This window comes from Crocuta crocuta, unplaced genomic scaffold (assembly GCF_008692635.1).
Source record: "Crocuta crocuta isolate KB4526 unplaced genomic scaffold, BGI_CrCroc_1.0 scaffold318, whole genome shotgun sequence".
In the NCBI taxonomy this organism is placed as follows: domain Eukaryota; kingdom Metazoa; phylum Chordata; class Mammalia; order Carnivora; family Hyaenidae; genus Crocuta; species Crocuta crocuta.
Window position 1 is genome coordinate 4,872,465 of NW_027531425.1, and position 18,027 is coordinate 4,890,491.

At 56.4% G+C, this 18,027-nt stretch overlaps 1 protein-coding gene across 1 annotated transcript in view; it reads left to right on the forward strand.

Annotated features, from left to right (window-relative positions):
- Positions 1-163: 163 nt before the first annotated feature.
- The window catches only part of KIF21B (kinesin family member 21B), a 47,273-nt gene continuing 29,409 nt past the window's right edge, over positions 164-18,027 (forward strand). The window contains exons 1-7 of the mRNA XM_077771987.1: positions 164-322; positions 12,749-12,971; positions 13,296-13,478; positions 15,767-15,916; positions 16,000-16,134; positions 16,539-16,706; positions 17,028-17,353. Coding sequence (XP_077628113.1) covers positions 282-322; positions 12,749-12,971; positions 13,296-13,478; positions 15,767-15,916; positions 16,000-16,134; positions 16,539-16,706; positions 17,028-17,353 — 1,226 coding nt within the window. The 5' untranslated portion in view covers positions 164-281. The remainder of the gene's footprint in view (positions 323-12,748; positions 12,972-13,295; positions 13,479-15,766; positions 15,917-15,999; positions 16,135-16,538; positions 16,707-17,027; positions 17,354-18,027) is intronic.

Here is an 18,027-nt window from a genome sequence, read left to right on the forward strand (position 1 = left end):
CCTCAACCCCCCCCCGCCTCCCAGCGAGCGGGTGGATGCGAGCCAAGAGGTCCCTTTAAAGGCTCAAGTCCCGCCCCTGCTGTTGCCTAGGGCCTTGGATTGGTGAATCGGGGACGGGGCGGAGCCCGGCGCGGGCCCGGCNCCCTCCAGCCGCCGCGGCAGACTCCGCCAGCAGTGCCCGCGCCCCCGCCTCCCGCAGCCGCAGCCGCTGCCGCTGCCTGGGGCATTGGCCCCCAGACCCCCGCCCCTGATCCACGCCCAGACCCTAGAGCCAGAGGACCATGGCCGGCCAGGGGGACTGCTGCGTCAAGGTGGCCGTCAGGTGGGNGCGCGGGCGCCACTCGATTCGGAGTCCGCACACTCGGAGGAGGGGTCGGCGTGGGCCGGGCTGGAGGGCGCCGTGCGCTGGACCGGCTCCCGCAGGGGATCGGCGGCCCGCGGGAGGCTGGAAGGTGGCTTTGTTTGGGTGGTAATTTCGGGCCCCTCTTGGGAGCCCTTAATGATCAGAAAATCGAATAAACAAGGAAATCCGGTATTTCACACCCAGCCCTGGCCCAGGCCGGAGCGTCTGTGTGTTTCCTCTTCGCCTCCCCTTGGGGCTGCTGTCTCATACTGGGATATTGGAGGGGGGGTAGGAAATTTCCCTTCATCCACCCTAGTAGGCTACTTCTGTGCTCTTGGTCCAGCTAAGAAGGCAGCACACCCGGCCCTGGGAACCGGTTCGCAGACAAAGATCGATTGAGTGCAAGGACGAATGGAAGGGCTGGGACGGTGCCTTGGCCTTCCATGGGGGAGGGGGTGTCAAGGGCTTTTGGAGAAAACGTGCTGGCCCTGTCCCAAGAGGAGGCTAGGAGAGGGAGGAAGAGGTGTATCTGAGGTTCTACCTCTGAGAGGGCAGGAGGGTGTGACAACCGTACCCCATCTTCAGGCACTCAGATAAAATGGAGGTAGGGTGGTGCACGGACTTATCTGGGACTTGACGTGACATCCTGACAGAATTGAGGTGGGGAGAGGACATGGCTGGGGGGGGGGGCTTCTGTTGGGAGGGGTACATGGAGGTGCAAAATAGGGACTACTGCGAAGTTGAACCGTCTGTGTTCTTTGTGTTGGGTGGAGATGCTTTACACCAACACCACCTCTCCCTGTATTTGTTTTAGGTCTTTCTCTTTGAGATGGGCTCTGTTGGTGGGAGCGTGCCAATCTGGGACTGGTCACCAACGCTGGGATGATGGAGAAATACACCCATCTCTGCCCAGGCTCTGTGTGATGGGGGTGGGGGTATGGGGTCTAAGGCTAGGGTGGGTCTCTGAGGCAGGTCCCTCGATTCCCTAGGTTGTAGGTGACCCAGATTCCAAGAGCCCATGGGAAGTCACTCTAGACAGGGTCAGAGAGGACTATGGAAAAGCTTCCCCCTCCTGCCCCAGGGCAGATGCCCCCCAGGCAATCTGGCCCGTCCTCTGCAGCCCAGAGAGGAGGAGTGGACTGCTGATCGCAGCTCTGGGATCAAGGAAGGTAGATTGAGGTGCTTCCCATCCATGCATCAGGCGGGCTCAGCATCACTTGAACACAGCCTTGCTGGCCCTGAACAGCCTGAGAGACAAAGAGGAGCCCTGCAGGTGCCTGGTGGGCTGGCCGGGGCGGGGCCAGGCTGCTGCTGGGGCTGACATTGCAGCAGGATCCTGTGGAGGTCGAGGGAGGGAGGTAGAAGGAGAGGGGGGGAGTGAGAAATGTAAATATGACATCTGCAGCAGACTGGGAGAGTCCAAGTACATCATAAAAGGGAAATGAAGCCCTGGCCCCACTCACTGTGAACCAGGGCTGGGAAGGAAGAGACACAGGGTGCTCGCTCCTCCCATGGGGCTTTCCTTTAGACTCCATCTTCTAGGAGAGGGCCAAACAAAGCCCCCTATCCTACTGTCAGCCTCCCCAGGCTGGACTGGGGCATGGTAAAGTATGGAAAAGCCCCCTGGGATTGGCACTTTGTGCAGAGGAGTGAGGAAAGGCTGGGGTTGCCTTCTTAGCATCACCAACAGAAGGTTTCTGAGACCCTTTCCAGAGAAGGGATTGTGCCTGCCCGCTGCACCCAGTTCTTTATTTAATGGGTGATGGGCATTATCTCTGCTTCTCACTCAGATTGCTCTAGTAGTGCCCAGAGGCCCCCACTCCTTGCCTCGAGTTGCTGATCTCCGATGGAGGGGTGGGGAGATTTGAACATCAGAAGAGCCAGGCTTTAGGGGGCTCAGCCCCACTTCTCCTCTCCCGCTCCAGCATGAGCGCCCAGCCTGACACACGCCAGACCTCAATGGGCAGCCGGCCGTGGAAGGCAGACAATGCCTGGACAAAACCCAGTTTCTAATCAGAGGGCTGAGGATTGGACCAGACTAGGGCTTGGGCCGGGACAGGGAGCAGATGGTGCCACTGAGGAGCTGTAGGGGAGAGTCCTCCATGCTGTTGGATCCCCATCAGCCCCCCATCCCCACCTCTAGAAGACACTTGTCCCATCTAAGGGACCTGGTAGTGGGCTGGAGTAGAGTACTGGAGTAGGGAGGGCATTGCTGGGGAAGGCCAAGGCTTTGGAATTGCCAAGGGTCCAGGTGGGTGCTGGGTTCTGCTGTCTTTCTGACTTCCTGGAAGTTCTTTCTTGTATCTAACTGAAGTACTTTCTGAGTCCCCATAAGAATAATTTGCTGAGCCCTGTGTCCAACTCTTGGGACAGGGATGCCAGGAATGAGGCAGACTTGGTTTGGGGTGTGTGTGTGTGTGTGTGTGTGTGTGTGCACCCACACGTGCTCACGCACACCTGTGTCACGGGGGTAGGTTCTGGCGGGGCCTTTTAGACTAGATGAGAAGTGCCAGGCCTAGGGCTCTAGGCCCTATAATCTCCTTGGGAAGAGGATCAAAGCAGGCTGTCTGCAGATCTCTGTAGGGCAGGCCAGGGCTGGGGAAGGGCTAGAGGTGGAAACTTTCAGGACCTGGGGCTGTGAGGTAAGGGCAGAGGTCTAGGTGTGAGCAGACCCTATAAGCTCTACCCCAGGCCTCCCTGGAGTCTGGCCCCTCTATCTGCCCCTGAACCCAGGCTGTAGTTGCCTTTGCACCAAGGGATTCCCAGGCCAGCCCCTCCAGCCTGCCCTGTGATCCTTTTATCCATTAATCCCCTATAGACAAGGACTCAGCTTCCTGGGCTTCCCTCTACCTGGGGATGGGTGGGGGTTGGGAGGATGGATGCTTGAGAGAGGTGAGGCTGAGCCCTCCCCCAGGCTGCAACCCAGACCTGACTAATATGGAGAGAAGGGGAAGGGGTGGCCGTTAAGAAATGCAAGTTGGCAAAGTTGAAATTGGGGAAGGAAGCCAAGTCACATGGTATGTTCATTTAAGACCCTTTCAAGCCCCCAGCTCTGAGCCCCCACCGTGAGGGGAGCCCTCAGTGCCCCTGTTATCTTTTCCTGGTTTCCTTTAGCTTCCTTCCTTTAGTGGCTGGGGAGAGGAGGTGCCTCTACGGGTCCCACATCCATTCGTGGAAACTACAGGGTTGAGCAGGGGCTGGAAACGGATGGGGGGGGGGGCGCACCAGCCAGGGACCCAGGGGACAGAATTAGATTGCACCCCTGCCCTCTCTCATCTGGATTCTCTAGCTGTCGTTATTCCTGTAGCTTGGACAATGTCTGTATAAATTTTGAATCAAAAGAATCGGTGGCTTGGGACAAAGAGACTGGAGAAGGCCGAAAAAATTATATGAGGGTGGGGATGGGTGGTGCCTTCAGAGTCCCCCTTCTCTGCTCTGACAGCCCAAGGCCGTTCAGTGCCAATCAATGCCAGCTGTGTCCCATGCTGTGCAGGTTATAGACCGGGGGAACCGAGGCTCAGACAGGACCTCCTCTGCATGGAGACCTGAGAATCTTAATGGTGGCCTCCCGCTGCAGAAATAGGGCTTATGTCATCACAAGGAAGTAGAGTGTAGTAACCACAGGCCCCGGAAACCGACCCCCTCCACCACCCAGTCAGCCTGCCTGACTACCTTGAAGCTGATTGGATCTCAGCTTTTGAAAACCTCAGAGCGAAGATGGGGTGGGGCGGGGGCTAAGGAAGTGGCGGAGGTGACAGGAGCCTGGGACCCTTACGTTCCCAGTTCTGGGGGCAAAGGGCAGGACTGGGGCCAGGGCAGTTCACCCATTGGCTGGGTCCTGGGGCTTTTTTTTTTTTTTCTGTTTGTCCTTCTGGGCCTCGGTTTCACCCACTGTCGAATGGGAACAACTGGTTTGTTTGCATTTGTTCATTTGTGAAGAGCAGTGGTTTGGATGAAGTAGAAGGCACACAGCCCACAAAGGGTGGACTCCTGAGGAACTGATGTGAATAAAATGTTTTAAAAATAAGCTTTAACTTAAGGCATATGTAAGAGGTGCCTCTCTGGTTTGAGCTACAGGGAGTGATGTTAGGTACAATGAAGAGTTCGCCTCCAGCCTCCTCTCTCTCCTTCCCTTCCTTCCTTCTTTCCCTCCTTCCTTCCACTTACAGCAGAAAGCACGCCAAGGTGGAAAGGAGACTGAACTGGATGGTGGCTAAGCATTATCACCTCTTGAACTTGCCCTGTGCCAGGCAGTGTGCCTACATTGTCCCACTCAACCCACCCGGAGCCCCACCAGCTGACTGATGTTATTCCCATTATATGGATGAGTGAATGCTCATAGCCAGTAGATGAAGGAGTCTGGATCTGAACCCAGGGCATTACCCCTCCGTCCCTATGGGCGTGGGGGCTGTGGAGCTCTGTAGGAGGGGCCGTGAAGCCCCATGGCAGGTGGCAGCACTGCGGGTGGCAGTGTTCTGACTTCTGAAATACCCCCTCTTTCACCTCTGGCTGTTCTGGGCTGTGGAAGGGAGGCATTGCCACGGTCCCCTGTCTCCAAGTACCTGAGTCCCCATCCCTGTACTTGGCCGGGTGGAAGCCCACCATCAGAGCAGTGGTGGAGGCCACCTGTCCTTTCTCTAGGCTGGCTGGTCCTGTCTGAGACTGGAGTTAAGGTGCATCGATGAGAGCCTGGCAGCAGGGACTGAGGGCTGAGGACCGAGGACCAGGGACATGTTGGGGGAGGGGCTCACAGCGCTCCACAGCCAGCTGCTCAGAGGCCAGCCGCCTGTCGCTCCGCATTCCTCAGCAGGGGAGGGTCCCCAGGGTCCAGTTCACACTGAGCTGTTCTCCATGTGATGCACATGCCATCACAGCTCTGGGCTCTGGGCACTCCCCACTCAGCCCCACTCTGCAGAGTCTTCTGTCTCCTGGGAGGTCATGGGAAACCCCTGCCAGATGCCCCGAGAAGGGAGTGGACATGGACAGCCGTGCAGGGATGCAGATGAGCAGATTTTCCCTGCACTGCGCTCACCCCTCTTCCCAGGCCCCTGCAGGGGAGGGGTCAGACCAGTGGCTCAGGAAGCCCCTGGCCGCTGCTCAGCCTATGCATCTTTCTGGCTCTGGACGGGGCCTGGCCCCCTCCTTCAGCTTCTCCTGGCATCTCCGCTCCCCAGCCCCTGATACCTCACCCCGCTTCTGCGAGGGCTCCACTGAAATGGTGATGCCCTAGGGGCTCCACTGAAATGGTGATGCCCTGTGCGCTGTGAACAAGTCTCTTCCCCAGGTTCCCCCCTCCCCCTACCCCCAAGACTGCCTGCCCCTGGTTGCTACACAGAAGCCAGGACTTGGACGAAGTGAAAGAGAAAGGTCAAGGACATGTGAGGAAAGAGTGGAGGCTGAACCCCAAGTGCCCGGAATTGACACCCTAAGGTTTTCTGGGAGTGTCTACCTATACCCTCTCCCTGTGCGCTTGGGAACATATTTGGGGGCAGAGGTCAAGCACAGAGGGTTGATAGACCCATTTCACCAGATCTGCTAGGGCCTCATAAACCCATGCTTTTTGACCCCATAGTACAAAGCCTTCTTGTTTGGGGGTTCCAAGTCTTTTCCCTGAGGGCAGTCTCAGGCAATGCTGGGGGAGGGTCTGAGAAGGTCCAGCGACAGGGCGACCAGACCCTCTCTGGCTGTCACAGGGCTCTGGGTAGCGCCCTACTCTATCCCTGCAGCTAAAAGGGCCAGCACCCCAAACTGGGCCTCACCACCCTATTTTGGAGAGTAGTGGCCTCTGTGGGAAGATGCCTTCTCCTGGCTAAATCAGCAAAAGCCCCCGGGTGTCTGGGAGCCAGACTCCCCTGAGAGAACAGGATTTTGCTTCCAGCCGCCTTCCCCAGAGCTGGCAGGCTGCCACGGGGAGGAGGGGGAGAGGATGCTCATTCGAGTGGGGGTGTGGGCGCCCTGTTTCTGCCGCAGAGGAGAGCCGCCTTCCTCTGGCAGCGAAGCAGCCTCCAGGCTCTTGGCTCCATGCTTCTCCACGCTCTAGGCTTCGGCTTTCTTAACTGCAAAACGGGGGGAAATGCTTTCCCAACAGACTGCTCCTGGCGCTGCTGGCAGCTGTCGGTCGGATCAGTCCGGAGATTCTCTGAGGGGATCGTTTTTCTCCAGTCCGACCTCTCTCCTGCCCTGCTGCAGGGCTGCTCAGGAGAGGCAGTGGGACTGGGCAGTCAGCTTTGGTTAGAATTTCGTTTCCACCGTTACGAATTGTGTGACTTTGGGCTTGTGAAATTTCACCCCTCTGAGCCTCCGTAAAATGGGAGGAATGGCCCTTGCTTCACAAGGTTGTCCTAACACATTACATGTGTGCTTGTATGTAAATGAGCTTGACACATAGGTTCTCAAAAAACGGTAGGTATTGTTTGTCTTTATCAGACAAGGCACCGGTGTGCAGAAGGCACAGAAGAAGCCAGAGTGGTATCAGTGACTATGATTTCTGAGCAAAAAGATTCCACAGACTCCCAGGCTCCCCTTCCCAGGGCTTAACGGTCTTTGCTGGCAGGAAGTTCTTTTTGCTAGCTTATCTAAATCCCTCCTGCTGTAGCCGAGCTCCCCTTTGATCTGGCTCTGTCCCTGATGAAGAAGAGCTGGTCCCCGGCAGGTCACAGCATGGCTAAGTGACTCAGGGTGCCAGGCAGACTACAAGTCTTGGTGCTCCTCTCTGTGGTCCCCTGCCCCCTGCCCCCCACTTCCACCACAACAGCTCAGCTCCACTTTACCCCTGACGCCCTGCGGTTGGAGCCGGGCAGACCGCTTGGGGTTGGGCAGAAGGGAGGTCGTGGAATCAGATCATTCTCTCAGGCTTGAGGGCAGCACACCGAGAGACCTGGCTAATGAACTTCCTCATGTCTCTGGTTCTCTGTTCCACTAGTCTCTGGGGGCTCCTTTTCAGGATTCCAGAAAGGCATTGAGGGTCCTGTAGAAGATAAAAGAGATACGCTTATTCCCCCTGGGGCTTCTTCCAGAGGGACTAGTTATGCTGGTTATTTCGGCCATCTGAGAGGTGATTCCAGTCCAAGTCCCTCGTTCTTCTCCAAGCGCTTGAGGCAGAGCCTGATGAGAGGGTGTCTCCCAGCCTGGAAGTCCCCAAAGTGCAAATAACCCACAAGCATGCTAGCATGCCTGTGCTCTCCAGCCCTCCTTCTGGATTGAATCTCTGGGGCTTATGGCTAGTAAAGGTGGTCTTCCTAGAAGAGCTTGTTCTTTATTAGCTAGGTGACCTTGAGCCCAGTTAATTTCCTCTGAAGTTTCATTTGTAAATTAGGAGCAAAAACACCTTAGAACAAACTTATTTGCTTAATGATCTAAAGTGCAAAAGCATTGTAGGTACAGTGTCTAGCAAAGAGGCAGTCTTGCCCCTTAAGTATGGTGGTTGTTACTAACGGGAAGTTGCGTAAGCAAAGAGGTAAAGGGGTTCCAGGTGCCAGCAAAGAAAGAAAGGCATCAGGAATCACAGACCATACACCATAATTGTAAGAATTTTCAAGCACTCTGGAACAGTTCTTGATTATCTTAATATCACAGGCTGTTACCTCTCAGGGACGAGACTCTTGAAATAGAAAGAACCTGGCGCTGTACCCTTAAGAGCTCAGGATGCTGAGCTCCTAACTGTGGGGGGGGCAATTCAATTTAAGAGCCCAGGGAAGGGCCCTAGCCGGCTGATGGGGTGGGACTAATTTCACCTGAGCTGCGGAGCCAACCCTTAGGAGCCCAAGGTCACTGGGCGGAGCCCCCGGGGGGCGGCGATTGGCTGGCTCTGTGTGATGTCACTGAGGAAGGGGCGGGGGTGAGGGGAGCTAGCCTCATCCTCCCCCTCCCAAGCCAGGGGGTAGGGCGTGGGGGCTCTGGGCACGCTACCCCTCGCAGCGCTTTTCTCCTGGGCAGTCTCTCCGCATGCCTCGCGGCCGGCCTCCTCCCGGTCTCCTCTGGCTTCCCAGGGAGCTGCGGAACCGCTGAGCTCAGCTCTTTCCGCAGCGCCGGGCTCGGGTTCGCGGCCTTTGTCCCGCCGCCGCCACCAGCACCGACGCGTGGGGGGCCGACCCCCAGCCGCCTGCGCGCCCCTCGGCCGGTGCACATTTCTCCGGCGGTGAGGGAAGGATATTAAAATAACCGCCCACATCACACCAGCTTCTGCTCAATTGTGAGCAGAGGAAGCCCAGCGGCCACGCGCCCGTGCCAGATCCTGCCTCTGAAAAGCCCGGGGCCCTTTCTCTTCGCGCTCGCGCCCGCTCCCACCGCCGCTCGGTCTGCGGGTTGCCAAGCGGCAAATAGACCCGGCTCTGTTCAGGGAGGTTCCGGGAGCCTTTCTGCGCGGGGCTGTCGGGCCCGCCCCCTTCCCTCCCTGCCCGGGCCGGCAGAAGGGGTGGAGGGAGGCTTTGGAGGGGAAGGGCTTGGGGTGAGGGGCTCCCTGGGCCCAGTGGTCCCCGGACAGAAATGACATTGGATGCGTGGTCCACATGACTAATGACAAAAACGCAGAGCTGGCCCGCGGGGCCATTGTCTGCCGATTGGAGTTTTTCAAATAATGCATTAAATTATAATTTATCTCGATTACTGCGTTTTTTCATACCCCGTTAATTTTGCACTTGTGGCGAATACCTCACTCACCTCGTCCTAATCCCGGATCTGGTCCGCAGCTCCTGGAGTCTGTAGTTTACTTGGAAGACCCTAGAAGTCGGTTTCCATCCCTGGCCCCCCTCCCATGTCCGCCGGAAGGAGCAGGGCTGTGCGTGGCTCCCCTCCCCACCACCCCGCAGTAACTGGAAGCATCGTCCTTCCCCTTATCTGCCCTCGGCCAGCCCACAGAAGTGACCTCCCCCACGGTGGGGCCAGGAGGGGAGGCTGCTGGAGGGGAAGGTGATGGAGTTCTTAGAAAGTTAAAACTGGGAAGAGATTAGACACAGGAAGAAGCAGGGGTTCGTGAATAAGAAGAGAGTGGGGGGTGGGGCAGAGGCTTGTCAAGGACCTTGGACTCTTATCTTCCAGCCCTCTGGTCTCCTACCTGTGGGGTGTGGGTTTGAATGCTCCACTGGATGGTGAGGAGTGAGCCCCAGGACAGCTGAGACATAATGTCTGCTCCTGCTGGATTGCAAGCCCAGACGGCAGGGCCAGCCTGGTGCCTGGCCTGGGGCACGCATGGACAGATAGATGTAGCAGGATTCCCTCCAGAGCGCCTCCCTGGCTCTAACAGCCCTTTTATAGGAGAAAGCTTATCTATTGATTTGGGGGTTGAGAGTTTCCCGGGGAAGGAGGTAGCTGGAGAAGGAGAACAACCTGCAGGTTTCATCTGAAGTCAAGCAGAGCAGGAATTGATACCCAGCTTCACTGTATTTACTGTGTGTGTTACTTAACCACTTGAAGCCTCAACTTTCCTCTCTGGAAAATGGGCATTGAAATCCCTAGCTCACTGCATCACTTAAGTGAGCTAGTCTGTGGCGGGTGCGCCTGGCCCGGCTAGCACGTATAAAATCTTAATTCTCCTTTGCTTCCACCTTCAGTCACTCATTCAAGTCCCATTCCTGGGACTGACACTCTCTCCTTCTTCTGGGTTAGTGGGAATTAGTGACTCTTCCTAAGCCCATGTCCTGTCTACCAGGGGGTACCCTTTCCTTTGGGTAACACTGCTCACCCATCTGCACCCTGCAAAGCACCGTGGTGCTTACAGGGAGCCACCCTGGGGCCGGCTGGCTCTCTCTGACCACAGAGGACCCCCACATCAAGATGTGCTGGGCCTCACACCCCAGGGTGAATGCCTGACTGACTCCACAATTCCTGGACCCTAAATCCTTGAACCCCTCTTCTCCATCCTCTCTCCCAGACTGCTCTTCTGCCAGCCGTCTTGCTCCTGGAAGGTGCGCTCTCCAGTGTTCTGGGGACTGCTTGTTGAAGGAGAAGCTGCCCTCCTCACTGATGGGCCCTGATGGGCAGAGCTGCTGCTCCCCCTCCCCTGCTCTCACTGTCTCCAGGGGTCCTGATTCGATTTCCTCCAATCACCAGCACTGCCATCTGCCTGGAGTAATTAAATGGTATTTGAATTGGATCCAGAAATCCTATCACAAGCAGCCCACATGGTAGGGAGGGTGTCTTCCGGAGTTAGCGCTAGCCAGCAATGCTAGAAACTCCTCGGGGCCTTCCCAGACCAGCCGCTGGCTTCACCTGGGAACACCTGGAAGCCCTGGGCAGGAAGTATTTGGTCTTCCACGTCTGAGGGCCAGAGCTCCAGGTGCCTACCTGGTGCCTTGTGACCAGTGCCACACCCCCCCACCCTAGAAGTGCTGCCTGTCAAGCCTCCCTGTGTATATGAGCCACTCTTACCCCCTGGCCCACTGAGCCCTGCCCTTACTGACACTGTGGCCTAGAAGTGTTGAAGCTGCAGGTGCATGTACACGCGCGCGCATGCGCACGCACACACACACACACACACACACACACACACACAGAGTTCAAACCCCGCTCTGTTCCTTACTGTCTGTGACTAGCTGGGCATCGTCTCATTTTCTACGTCTACAAATGAGGTAGTATTCACCTCAGATGTTCTCTTGAGGATCGAGAGTTAGTGTATGTCCGAGCTTAGACACTCCCTGGCATAGAGTGAGTGTGAACGTGTGTCTGTTGCCACCATTAGTGGTCAAGGTAGCAGAATTGCTGGCCCAGTCTGCCTCCTGGTGTGGGTCAAGTTTCTAGTCTGCAGGTCCAGAGAGGATGAGCAAGAATCAGCTGCTCCCTTTCCAGTGAGAACACCGTTCAGTGGGGGGACTGGGAAGCTGAGTTCTAATTTCAACATGACCTGGAACAGCTGGATAGGGTGGATGAAGGTGGTAACCTTCCCTTCCCGTCAGCCTTGGTGAGGGGAGAGCCACTGACCTCTGAGGACCTGTTGATGCCTAAGGGAAACCACTTCTGAAAAAAACCCAGGCTACCATCTGTGGTGTGGACTGGGCCTGGTGTAGCTAACTTCCCCATACCCTCCCCCAGGGAGTTATCTCCCCTCCCCAGTCCCCTTTGACCTTCTGGCAGCAAAGTGTAGGCAACAGGCTGAGGGGAGCATCTCCCCTGGCCTGCAGCTCTGAGTGGGCCTTGGGGGCTGGGGAAGCCCCCGGACGGGGACAGGATGGCGACTCGGTGGCCCTGGCTCTGTGGCTAGATGCCCCACACTGGGCCCTGGATGCATGCTGGCCTGGGCCGCTCATTCTTCTCTTGGTAAATGTTGGCTTTGGGAAGGGGAGCCTGACAAGTAGCCCATTGTAAGCGCCTGGCTGATAGGGCTGGCTTCTGTGAGCCCATGAGCGTCAGCGCCGAACCCACCCCTCTTTTATTTTAGGCATTTGGGAAGTGCTTTTCTGCCAGTCCCTACAACGCATGCTCACTGACTCACACTTGGTTGCCATGGGGACCCTGCCATGGCAATGGCTGCTTGGAAGAGGGAGAAGAGGTGGCTGGATGGAGATAGCCCTATCTATGGCTGGCTCCCACCCAGCTCTGGTGCCATTTCTCTTCTTCACTATAAGGGAGCCCAGCAGGATCTGGAATTGGGGTCCAGGCCGGTGGCAGGCCTGGTATCCCTCTTTGAGGTCTCTGCCCTTCTCAGTGGACTTTTGACTTGGCCTGCTCTGTCAGGGCTGTGCTTGGTCTGTCCCCCTGGGCCCCCAGAGAGGAACCGGAGCCAGTGCCTCAGAATGTTGCACCAGGCTCTGGCATCTGAGAGGGGGCTCCGCAGCTGGAGGACTCGTGCGGCCTCTGCGGGCCACGGCGGAGGCTCTGGTTTGCTCTTTAATTGAGTCCTGAGGGGAGCAGCCGGGACTGTCCCTCCAGTCCCCACCCTGGTGCTGAGCCTTCCCTCCCCAGAAGGGGGCAAGCTGTCCTCCCTTCCCCATCTGTGGGACACTAATTCTAGGGCTCTCCGTTCAGTCAGGGATGTATACTTTAATGCCGGATGTGGATTTGGTTCTGTCACATCCCACTGTATGACCTTGGGCAAGTCGCTTCGAGTCCCTCAGCCTCAGTTTCCGCGTCTGTAAAATCAGGCCGATGATACATACCTCACAGATTTGTAGTGAAGAAGACATGACCTCATTTATGTAAAATACTTTTAGCACAGATCCAATATATAGAGTGCTCAATAAATATTAGCAACTGCTCAATAAATGTTTGGGTGGTGTTGATATTATTATTACTATTGTCGTATTATTACAAAAGTTGCTTCCATTCTCTGGGGAGGCTCCTAAGCTTCCTTCCTTCTCCTCCAGCTGTGGGGGTTGGGGGGAGCAGAGGCTTGGCAGACAGATGAGGCAGAGGAGAGCCACAGCAGTCCCCTGCTGGCTGGGTCTGACCTGGGGCTCTCCCCGTCCCTGGCAGGATTCGGCCCCAGCTGTCAAAGGAGAAGATTGAGGGCTGTCACATCTGCACCTCTGTCACCCCGGGGGAGCCCCAGGTCCTTCTGGGGAAGGACAAGGCCTTCACCTATGACTTTGTCTTCGACCTGGACACCTGGCAGGAACAGATCTATTCGACCTGTGTGAGCAAGCTCATTGAGGGCTGTTTTGAGGGCTACAATGCCACGGTGCTGGCCTACGGGCAGGTAAGCCGCCTCTACCCCCACCAAGGGCCACTCTGACCCCAATCAGCCCGCCTGGTAGAAGAGAGAGCTCTGGCCCTTCAGAGAGCGCTTGCAATGGAGTCGTGGTCTTGTCTGTCACCTGCGGATGCTGCAGCCTGGCTAGTTATCAGAGGGAGGCTGTCAGTCAGAAGGGATTTCTGCAGGGTGTGGCTTTGGGACCCGGAGGGACAGGTGACAAGCTGGGTGGTGAATGATAAGTAATTCTGTCCAGCCTGGGGTCCAGGGCTTGCTGATGCTCCCCAGAGGGTGCCGTCTAACCCCCTCCTTCCATCTTTGCGGATGCAGACAGGGGCCGGGAAGACATATACTATGGGCACCGGCTTCGACACGGCGACAGCGGAGGAGGAGCAAGGCATCATTCCGAGGGCCATTGCACACCTCTTTGGGGGCATTGCTGAGCGCAAGCGGCGGGCACAGGAGCAGGGTGTGGCTGGGCCTGAGTTCAAAGTCAGTGCTCAGTTCCTGGAGGTACTGTGGCCTGGTAGGGTGGGCAGGAGGGAGACGTGGGGGACAGCAAGACCGCGGAAGCTGGGCATACCCCCAGGACGGTGGAATGAGCCTAGGGAGCCATGGCAGCATCTATAGCTGATAAGTATCCTACTGTTGGAAGTATCCAAGCAAGAGCTAGAAGGCCACTGGTGGGACACTCTGAAGTGGTTTCCTGGATCAGAAGGGGCTTCAGTCAGGGCATCTCAGTTAAGTGTCCAACTTCAGCTCAGGTCATGATGTCACAGTTTGTGGGTTTGAGCCCTGCATCAGGCTCTGTGCTGACAGCTCGGAGCCTAGAGCCTACTTCAGATTCTGTGTCTCCCTCTCTCTCTGCCACTCTTTTCTCTCTCTCTCTTTCTCAAAAATAAATACTTTAAAAAAGAAGAAGATGGGCTTAAGTGAATGAGAACCTTTAAGATCTCTTCAAACCCTGACTGATTCTCAGCTCTGACACTTATTAGCTATGTAACCTTGGGCACATCATGTCACCACTGCACAACGGTGACTCTAATATCTATTTCCTTACGGGTTTTGTAAGGATGACATGGTCACATATGCCTGGCACTTGAAGTCCTCGGCCTGCCTGGTTGCTCCCCAGTCTCAGAGGGCCTACCCTGTCCCTTTCTGCCCGAGGTCCCTCCTGACCCTCTGAGTCTTCTCTGACCCCAAGGGGAGGAAGGTCCTCCAGAAGGAGCTTTTCTTTGCAATTAGTCCTTCCTCTCTCTGGGAGAATGTCTGTGTGCCAAGGCCAGGATTTTGGTATCTGGGGGTTTTGGGGGTAGAGGTAGGGATCTTTGGCCTATAAAGGGCCTCCCAGAAAGGTCTGTAAGGAAGCAAGTGGACCTGGATACTTCTCATGGGTGCCTGACTTGACCAGGCACCTCCCTTGGGACACTTGAACCAGGTGCCTTCAGTTCTCAGCATCTGAATCTCCAACCCATAGACCCCCAACCCCTGGCTCTGGGGCATTTGCTGGGTGGGGGCTGCCCTGGGCTCTGGTTGTACCCAGGGTGCCCTATGAGGGAGGGATGTGGCTCCAGCCCTCTGTAGGTCTTCCGTGGCCCACCCTGCCCACCGCAACACTGCTTGTCCCTCCTGGGCACTCAGAGCATCTACTTTCCCCTTAGAGGACCCTGTATTTTAGATGTGAGAGTTTTTCTTTGTCCTTCTGGGCTTTTGGCTTCTGATAAAGTGACCCCCTCTGTGTGTGTGTGTGTGTGTGTGTGTGTGTGTGTCCTACTGCTGTGTATCTCTATAAACTTTTCCATTTCTTTGTTTTCTTCTTTATTCTGTTGCCATGGGAATCCCCAAAGAGTAGGGCAGTTCCTAGAAAACTCATGCCAAAGGGGGAACCACAAAGGGTTAAATGATGCCGTGCGCCTGTCCCAACAGACAGACAGGCACCATGGCACCCACCTCTGCACCAGTCCCTTCCGTTTCCCCTTCCCCTTCCTGTAGAGTATTTCTGTTTCTTTAAGGCATCAAAGCCTCGGATGTCAGAGGGCTGCAGCCTGCCCCTCCCCCACAGGATTCTGTTGGCCTCTGGCCAAGCTGCCCTGTCCCTTTTCCCATTCCCCAGCCCCAGCCCCCCAACCTGGGGAAGAGCCCAGCTCTTCAGCAGGTGAAGTTTTCCCTGCAGGGATTCCAAACACAGGAATCTTCGAGATTGAGAGCATGTGAAATAAGGTGACTGCTCCTGGCCCGGTCACCTCCCCCAGTGGTCCCTGCACACTCTCCCCAGGATGCCAGGCCCCAAGGGCATGCTCTCTCCATGCTCACATTCTTTCCCCATTGGGAGGTTGTCATCGCCTCAACCCCAGGGATCATCAGTCTCTACTGAGCTCTGCCTCTCCCCTCCCTCATCTGAAACCACGTCCCTCCCCCTTTCCTAGCCTACAAACAAACATAATAGGATCTGCCCACATCACGGTATCTTCCTCATTTACATCTGGGACCTTGAGTCCCCTTGATCCCTTTAGGTCATTAGTCCCTTGCCAAGACTGAAAGCTGCTGAATGCTGGTTCCTTGGGGAGTGGAAACACAGCCTCAATACAGTTCTGCCCAGGACCCAGCTGCCCCCCGCCCCATACCTGTTGAGAAAGACCATGGAATCTAGAACCTAGAGGGAGCCAGTGTTGACAGGTTCACCTCCCAGAGCCTCACTTTCCATATCTGCAAAATGGAATTGATTTACAAATGCAGGAAAGCCCCTGGGGCTCCACACCATGTACCACATGAACCCAGCAGCTGTTTCTGCCCCCACCCAGCTCTACAACGAGGAGATCCTTGACCTGTTTGATAGCACCCGTGACCCTGACGCCCGCCACCGCAGGTCTAACATCAAGATCCACGAAGATGGGAATGGTGGCATCTACACCACGGGCGTCACGTCCCGCCTCATCAGCTCCCAGGAGGAGGTGAGCATCCACTAAAGGTCCAGGGCAGGCGGGGCCCGACTCCATCGCCGGTCTTCTGTTCTCACGTATGCCTCCCTCCCCAGCTGATCCAGTGCCTGAAGCAGGGGGCCCTGTCCCGCACCACGGCCAGCACCCAGATGAACGTGCAGAGCTCCCGCTCACACGCCATCTTCACCATCCACGTGTGCCAGATGCGAGTGTGCACCCAGCCCGACCCAGTAAGGCTCCCGCAGGGGCCCCGGAGCTGGTGTATTATGGGGGCTTCTCAGCAGGGCGGGGTGAGGAAGGAGCTGTGGATCCCAAGCTAGCAAATCCGGGCTTGGTGTTTGCCTCTGCCACTTGGTGATTTTTCTTTTGCTTTTCCCTGAAGCCTCAGTTACCCACCTGTACAATGGGGGAACCGTGCCTCTGTGGTTTTGAGGGTTACATGAGAATCAGGCATGTGTGATTACTGGGCACACGGTCAGATGCTCTGCCTGTGCAAGGGGAGAGGCGCCTGCAGCCCTGCCCTGGCTCCTGGCCCCACGCCCCGCTCCGGGATTATTGAAGGATGAGGGCTGAGAGCAGAGGAGCAGCAAGGCGGGGCAAGGGCCAGGTGAGTCAGACGTGACCTCTGCCACAGGTGAACGAGGCTGTGACTGGGCTTCCTGAGGGCACAGCTCCCACAAGTGAGTATGAGACGCTCACCGCCAAGTTTCACTTTGTGGACCTGGCTGGCTCAGAGCGGCTGAAGCGGACGGGGGCCACCGGCGAGCGGGCCAAGGAGGGCATCTCCATCAACTGTGGCCTGGTAGGCACCCATGGCAGGTCACCAGCCCCGGCAGCCGGCACAGCCCAGTCTCAGACCCCTTCCAGACCCTATGGCCACGGCTGCCCAGTCCTCCTTGGGCCTCTTGCTGCCCAGGCCACCCATATGTCCCTACTGTGAGGCCCTTCCTCCTTCACCCTCACCCTTGGCCCAGTTCCTGACTTCACCAAATGATCACATCACCATAGAAACTCTCCAAGGGCTGCTGGGTCATTGAGGCAGGTACAGGTGGCTCGGGGCTGTCTTGTCCCCACTCCCTCTCTCCCTGAGTGCCTCTCAAGTGCCAGGGTCTGTCTCCCACAGCTGGCCTTGGGCAACGTGATCAGCGCCTTGGGGGACCAGAGCAAGAAGGTGGTACACGTGCCCTACAGGGACTCCAAGCTCACTCGGCTCCTCCAGGACTCGCTGGGGGGCAACAGGTACCCTACAGCCAACCTCCAGGGGAGGGCCAGGGTAGGCAGGAACCTCCTGGAGAATATCGATGTGAGGGTTCGGTTCATGAGGACCTCATGGGTGAAGGGGCCTTCCCACTGCAGGCTGTGGGCTCGGGAGACAGGAGGCTTAAGATGCTGCACGACCTTTAGCCAACATGGTTGGACTTGGCTTTGTCTATGCAACTGGGAGAGAGGGTCTTAGAGTGATAGAGCCCAAATGGGGTAATGGAGGGGAACTACTAGGCAACTACAGAGCCGTGGCTGGCAGTGACACATCACAAGCTGCCCGCTGCCTTCACTGTGGGTTACCACCAACGTGAGGAAGCCCTTGGCTAGGTGGTCCAGGGGCCCACCATCCCAGGTTCTGCCCTGGTGAATGCCCAGGCCCTTAGGGCCTTGGGATAGTAGGGGAATGGGTTGGGAGCAACCTCAGTTCTGCCCTGAGGCAATGCTTCTGGGGACCTGGCTGTGCCCCTTGAACCTCACTCTCCCACTGCACACATTCCCCCCCCCCCNAGCCCCTCCCATGATTTTAAACCTTTTTTTACGACACAAGTAGTACATGAATCCATCCTCCTTGCTTAATATGCATGAAGTAGAGGTTAAAACCCCTTCTCACTAAACTCTCTCTACTTCTCAGAAGTAGCTCCGTGCACGTTTTCCCATGCCTTTGCTCCAAGCCTGGATATATATTCATATGGATGTGCGCACATATATGTGTGTGAATACATAGTGCCTTTTTCTGTATGTGGGATCATATGTATTGTTCTATGACTTCCCATTATCACTTGGCATTATGCTTTGGACATCTTCCATATTAAACAGGTAAATGTACTTAATTCTTTTGAGCTGTACAGTGTTCCATATGT